Here is a 7,017-nt window from a genome sequence, read left to right on the forward strand (position 1 = left end):
CACATCAAGTGAATATCAATGAAAGGCAGAAGCTGCTAAGTTTAAGTCAAGAAAGAGGAAACGGTATTAAGGTTAATAGATTGAAGGACGGATTAAATACACATTGCAAACTTATGTTTCCTAAACTTATGTTATTTTGGCTATGTACTCCAGTACAGCATTTGAAATATAACAAAATATATATCTATATCCATATACAAACCACTATTGTTATTCAAATTTGTATTCTTACACAATAACATTATGGAAGAAGCTGGATGATTATTTTGCTCATCCAACAAATTATGCAATTAAAAATTCTGTCTGATAATGGGCATCACGGAAGCAAAAGCCAGGCGAAAAGGGCAAAAAAGAACCAGCAAGGCCAAGAAACATCTAGGCGTACAACAAGCAGGCCCCCACCAAACACCTTGATCGTTGCCATGGAGGAGTTTGGTCTGACCTTTGCTCCTACAAATGTCCCAGCACCTAGCGTGGCTTCAGCATCAATAGGTATGGAGGGTCTGTTTTGCCTTTTTTCTGGTCTCTGGTCTTATGTTTATACTAGTTTTACTGATTGTATGCTGATCATATCGTATTAATAATCCAAAATATCTGCTTCAGGAAATATGAGAAAGATGTGGTCTTGTTTGTGGTACAGTAGCTTTGGCACTTGACAATAATTTTTTTACTAATTTCAAACAATATTATATTCTATCTTACACTTACAGCCTCACCATCACTCCACCAGCTTCAGTACTCCACCATTCCAATAGCGCCACTAACCAACTTCATCATCACTCCACTGCTTACAGGAATGGCAAGCTCCCCCAGCCTGGTCATCGCTCCACCCTCCACTGATAATCCATCCTGTTGAAAACAAACAAAACGACAACACACACATACAGTGATTGTGTATGTATGGATTTGCACATTAAATTACCTGTTCAACAGCTGGAACTTGAGACTTACAGTACATTATATAGGTATAAGTCTTGCTTTAGACTTCTCTATCACCTCCTAAAAGAGAGAAAGATAAAATTGATAATGTAAAATTAAATGTAAAAAATTAAATGTCATCCAAAAAATATATTCTGAGCTATTCTGCTTTCAGGTGTAAACATTCCTTTACACACAAGTGACTGTTAGATTAAAGTTCAATGTGTCACAAAAGCCGCAGTGTGCATGTGCTTCTTTCAGCTAAATGACAAGAGTATCATTTTTCACTTTTATTTAAGTCACAGGGAGCCTTAAACATGAGGAGTTATGTTGGGCAGCTGAAATGATTCACTGTATTCTAAATAACAACTATTAAAAACACGACTTCAGTTTTCCTTGGTCAAAAGTCAGTATCCAATAGTTTCACAGCCTCTTCAATTAAAAAATATATGAAGTAATTATCTATCTCAGGGGTTTTCAAGTCTAAGACAGTGGGCCTCCCTTTTGACACAACTTACCCAATGGAGGATAGATTATATCTGCAGTTATACTTTCTTTTTACTGGGATCATTCACATCTTGTTAAGCTAGCTGCTATTCCATGCAATCAGATGCACTAATATGGTCGCAAACTAAGTGTTGCTAACTTAAACAACAAATTTAATACATAAGATAAACGTTGTATGCCAACGAACTTGAAGAAAATCTGAGGTAAATGTAGCCCAACTGACATCAGGTTACGGTAAGTTAGCTAACGTTAGTGAAGTGTTGGTCACGTAAGCTATAGCTCCAATCAAGGGCGTAACTTTGGTTTGAGAAGTGGGGGGGACACAAAATGGGGGAAAATGTTTTCGATTTGAATCCCATTTCCTGGATGTACATACATTTAGGGACTATGCTGATACAAAAACCAGGAAATAATTTGATTATAATGATAAATTCTGCCAAAAAGAATAGTAGCCTAGGCTATATGTATAAGAAAAATATGTCTTACTTTCTTTATTGTTTATAGGGACCGATCGCCAAGACTTTAGAGAATCATTTTATAATGTCAAAATGTTAGCCATTAATGTTTTGTGTGTAATTAAAAATGTAAATAATGTGAGCCTCAATTTCCACTGTAATGTAGAAACAACATAAAGACAGTATAACCCCCCCCCCCCCCCCCCCCCCCCCAATTATTTTTAAAACATTTATTAGGCTTAAAAAAATATATAACAACTTATAATTTAAGTGAACTTAAAACAAATCTTACATAAACCCATAATAAACGTCATATTTACCTGTGCCAGGTATGAAATATACAGAAATTGAATAAGGTTATCAAACAGTCCGCACTGCATAAATATAAATTAAATATAGATTAATCCTTATTAAATCTACAAGCATTATTTAGTCAAGAGCAGTTAGAATTTTTTTCTGTTCCCTTTGTTCTTTGGTTAACTTTACTGACAGAGAGAATTTGTGACTGCTGTCACTTTAAGATCTGCCGCTGCTGACAGGATCTCATCCATCTCATTATCTCACTACTCTTTACTTTCATTTAAGATTTTATTTAACTCATTTAAGACTGTTCTTGTGAGGATACTCTACAAAACGGACATTTTGGCATACATGTGTGTTTTTGTTCGTTCAAGCGGCGAAATAGAACTCAATACCAGTGCGCGTCTTTCTGTGCGTCTTTATGCGTGTGTATCAGGAGGACATTCACTGGCAGCGCGTTCTCTTTTGTTTTGTCGCGCATAAATGAATAAACGTGAATAAGAATAAGAACAGGATCATATGACGCTAGCTTAAGTCACCTGTTGTTGTTTCTGGCGTTTCATCGCTGACTGTGCCGCAACAGCGGAGCGGAGGAGCAGGACCAAGCCTGTCGAAGCGCGCGTCCACGTCCAGGAACGTCGCGTGCACACTCTAAAAATAGCTCACTGAAAGTTCTAATGAGCAGGTATCGCGTTTGCGGCACAGTCGGCAATGAAACGACAGAAACAACAGGTGACTTAATTAATTTTAGTTAAAAAATCATAACAAAACGAATTTGAAAGTGGGGGGGACACATACAGGATTTTGAAAAGTGGGGGCACGCGTTACTTCCGCATTCCAAAGTTCCTATGGCGGTCTATGGGAGTGTCGCAAGTTCTCGCAACTCTGTTTTTCAACGGCTCTGGGTGAGTGTATGGCCCAGTCCCAATTCTCACTTGAGCCCTAAGGCCTTCCTGGAAGTGGACACTTGTTGAAAGTGCACTTAGCGGAGTAAGTGCGCAAGGGCCCAAAGCTGTGAAGAGCAGAATTGGGACAGTTTTGCACACGTCACTTCTGTTGTGATCAGGAGAGCAAACACCATTCATTTGGCTAACGTGTGTGCTGCTTATAATAGCTGTAACATGACACAATCCTTTGAATGAAAAAAATAATATATTTTTTTACTCTTAGCTACCAACCTTTCTGTTAATGTTATTAATATTAAAACAGTTTTTGGCTAAGATAAATTGTGATTGGGGTTTACCTGAGCTTATACTGCCTTACCGTATTCACAGCGATTCGAAATGCAATTTTAATTATGTTATTATGGAAATTGATATATGAAATTCTTCCCATCCCATACATGAAAAAATACATGACGTGTTGGTGATATATTATATATAGGCTAAGGCTATATATTAAAAGTCTTACATAGGCTATATGAAATAAAATGACACAACCCTGTCTCTTTTTGTTAAATTTCAGTTTTATTGATCAATAATAGCCATTATTAAATTATAAGTAGCCAAAAAAGTATAAGAAGCTATATAAGTCAAGAAATAAAGCAAGTTAAAAGATTCAGTCAAACATAAGTCAACAGGCTAACGTTACAGTTAAATAGCATAAATATATAAAGTTATGAAACTTCACTTTGCCCTCAGCCAAAACGATTTGCCAGGGAACAAATCATAGATTAATGAGACCAAAGATCGCCTGTTAGATATACACAAGCCGATTTATAGCTCATGTTTAACCACTAGACACAGAGCCCGCGTGAAACGTCAGAATGACTAGCCGAGGTAAGGCTGTTCCAGGCGGGGTAAGTTACATGAGCGCTGTGCGCCCGCTGATCCATGGAACTCCGAAAAAGTCCGATCAAAATTTTAAATAGGCGCTATCTTTATAAACAAACCACAGATTTGAGCTTTAAACAACTATATTCTCGACTGAAAAACTCTTAAAACTACATTTCGTGACACGATAACACTAATAGAGGGGTTTCACCAACGTCACGTTCTGGGCGGTAACCCGGATGCGCGGCCATTATGGAGGCACTCGGATGTAAACAACAGCATGGATTGCACTGTTTATGTACTACTGAACACATTGTTACACTAATAAACCACGGAAAAAACACGTGGTAGGTGCGAAATCATATAGAGAAGGACTTGGGAAGCAGGAGAGAGCGCAACATTTTGACAAACTAAAGTTAATATGTGGTAAAGATCCGAACGAGTTAGCTTCTCTAGCACGTAACATTACTGCAATTCTTCCATCTATTTATTATCCCGACATAGGATACGTTCAGATTGTCAGTCCAAAAAAGCACATGAAATCCGTTTCAAGTTACATCCATATGTGGTTTGAAATCCTATTCAAATCACATATCAGGACATCAGCCTCAGTCTGAACGATCGGATTTCGCGTGGTATGTCTTAAAATGCAAACGTCATTTATAGGAAACATGCTGAAAGTCACTGCCGAAACAATGCTGTGTTGTTGCAAATTGCCGGACGAGCAGAAAAGTAACGTTATTATTTCTGAAACCGGCGCAGACGAGCGTGGGGAAAAAGCAGTAGGCTACATACCAGCCTCCAGTAGTCCAGCGCGCCAGTAGCTGATGCTGTACCTCTCTCAACCACAAACGCCTTCTTTCATCAGTTTTTGCACTCTTCTCTTTAACTTTTGACAGTCTATAGCACTCAACATGTTTTTTCCCGATGTGACTGATTGGTACAGACCAAAACTCGACCATTTTTTAGCAGCAATACTCACCCAAATTTGCGAGTCCATTCAGTTCAGTGGCATTATTTACGTTCTGTGCCTCCAAAATGGCCGATTTCCGGATTGATGACGCGTCGTGAAACCCCTCTATATTTTTAAATTTCGCGGCCTTGAAAAACACTTCACCATACCGGCTTCCTTTATCTTCGGAGTTTCCGCTCCCGAACAGCACCATAGCAACCATTCTCCCCCATTGGTTAGCTGTTCGAAACGTCACAACACTACAAGGATTCTGGGTAATATCCCACAGCAAAGTGAGGTCTGATGCGCACTTGCGAAAGGGGTGCATTTAGTGCCCTTATGATCACCCCTGGAGAACACTATTAGAGGATCGGGACACCCTACGGTCTTGCACCCCTTAGCGAGAACGCGCATTGAGGGGCACAAGGGCGCAAGTGCGGGTATTGGGACAGGGCCTATATAGCCTACTGAGGGGAAACTCTTGTTTTATTTAGAAAAAAAATAAAAAAAATTGGATCAACTTCTTATATTAAAACATATTTTGTCTGTGATAACGTGATAAACATAATAATGGAGGGGGGAGGGTTCCTGCCGCTAGTTGCGTTGCAATGCACCTTGGAAAGACCTGCCTACCAGGATTAGACATTGCGCTATTTTAAGGGCTCTTGTCACTGGTTGTCACTCCTCCTATTCAACGCGCTGCTGGGCTTGGCTTTGGCTCTCACTCACTCGATCGACACAAATAAACACAAGGAAAACGCCTTGAAACCGGGTTGAAAAGTTTCACAGTCCGTCTCGTCATTGGCGTTTCTGTATTCTTACATTCGTTTGGAAGTTACCGAGTATAGGCTGTATTTTTTTTTTTTCTCGAGCCGTCAGAAACACGGACACGCGACGCTTGTGAAACTTTTGCGTGCGCAACGACACTGGAAGACGAAATGGGGGAGAATGAGGTACAGATGGAGAATACAGAGCAAATGCAGGAGTCTCACGCTTCAAGCTCAGACAAAATCGACTTGTCATTAGGTTAGTAATTGCGAGGCGAGACATTGTGATTTGGATGAGTTGGCTCAGCTGCAGGATCCGTCGGTTTCACTTCTGTGTGTGTGTTGTAGAGGAACAGTGGTCAGCTGTCACATACATTCAACAGCTGTCAAACCAACGTGCTCGTGCTCAAATCATTTGCCTTGACTTCAGCATTATAGTAAATGACTGTAATGATATGTGAATGACTAAAAATAAGTAGCCTAACATTTAAAGTAGGCTGTAAATGTCCAGCCACAGTAAATGACTAGCACAGACAGTAGCGCCAGTCAGTCAACCATTTTAATACAGACCCTTGTTTACTCAACAAACCTGAAGAGCTGATACTTTTAAATATTTTGTCGTTTTATTTGGTTAGGTAAAACCAGCGTCCTAGACTATTTTCTATTCAAGGGCTCTAGGTAAAACCAAATTCAGTTCTCAATTTATAATACACTGATACCGAGGCAAAACATATCTGCAAAACACCAAGGCACCTAATAGTGTATTATCATTAGTAGAAAGTAGTTGCTGTGCTGTTAGAAGATTTATCATTCATATCTGCCATAGTGAAATTCACCCACTCATGAGATAATCAAGTAAATAAAAACATAAGGTGCCTATATTGCATGCTGCATTTACCTAATTATTTTCCTATTTAGCTCAAACAAGAATTATTTCCAAATGATATCTAATTTTATCTAATCATTCATCTTTAAGTTGAATATCTTTGCTTTTTTAGTAAACCAGAGGCGAAACACTTTGTTCCTTTTTTTTTCACAGATGACATTATAAGGCTGAATAAGAAAGAGCAGAAGGCGAACAGAGCTAAAAGTAAACGTGCTTCTAACAGGAGCAACGTCTTGAAGAAACTCAACCAGGTTCCACAGCAGCAGCAGAGGGAACTCAGGCGAGGAGAGCAGCAGTACCAAGGCAAGCATTTGATACTTGACTGTCTTACACTTCAATTAGTGACAGCTGACACATTTGGACAATTGGCATGACTTCTGCCTGGCCAGATCTGTAAAAAATGCTTCAAATGAACTGTATAAACGCTTGTTTAACTGGTTTCTAATATAGGTTTGTCCCA

At 39.2% G+C, this 7,017-nt stretch overlaps 1 protein-coding gene across 1 annotated transcript; it reads left to right on the plus strand.

Annotated features, from left to right (window-relative positions):
- Nucleotides 1-5,753: 5,753 nt before the first annotated feature.
- LOC130072650 (UAP56-interacting factor-like) lies at nucleotides 5,754-6,931 on the plus strand. The gene is made up of 2 exons (XM_056237847.1): nucleotides 5,754-5,930; nucleotides 6,711-6,931. Exons 1-2 carry the CDS (start codon nucleotides 5,843-5,845, stop codon nucleotides 6,929-6,931), a joined length of 309 nt encoding a protein of 102 aa, XP_056093822.1. The 5' UTR covers nucleotides 5,754-5,842.
- The last annotated feature ends 86 nt before the right edge of the window (nucleotides 6,932-7,017 follow it).

Source organism: Rhinichthys klamathensis, unplaced genomic scaffold (genome assembly GCF_029890125.1).
Source record: "Rhinichthys klamathensis goyatoka isolate OS25496 unplaced genomic scaffold, OSU_Roscu_1.1 h1tg000501l_1, whole genome shotgun sequence".
In the NCBI taxonomy this organism is placed as follows: Eukaryota; Metazoa; Chordata; class Actinopteri; order Cypriniformes; family Leuciscidae; genus Rhinichthys; species Rhinichthys klamathensis.

What these genes read in the sequence shown, in the direction of transcription:
- LOC130072650 (XM_056237847.1), top strand. Translation starts at nt 5,843, where the DNA reads ATGGGGGAGAATGAGGTACAGATGGAGAATACAGAGCAAATGCAGGAG. An exon ending in CAAAATCGACTTGTCATTAG is followed by an intron (nt 5,931 to 6,710) that starts GTTAGTAATTGC and finishes TTTTTTTCACAG; the next exon opens with ATGACATTATAAGGCTGAAT.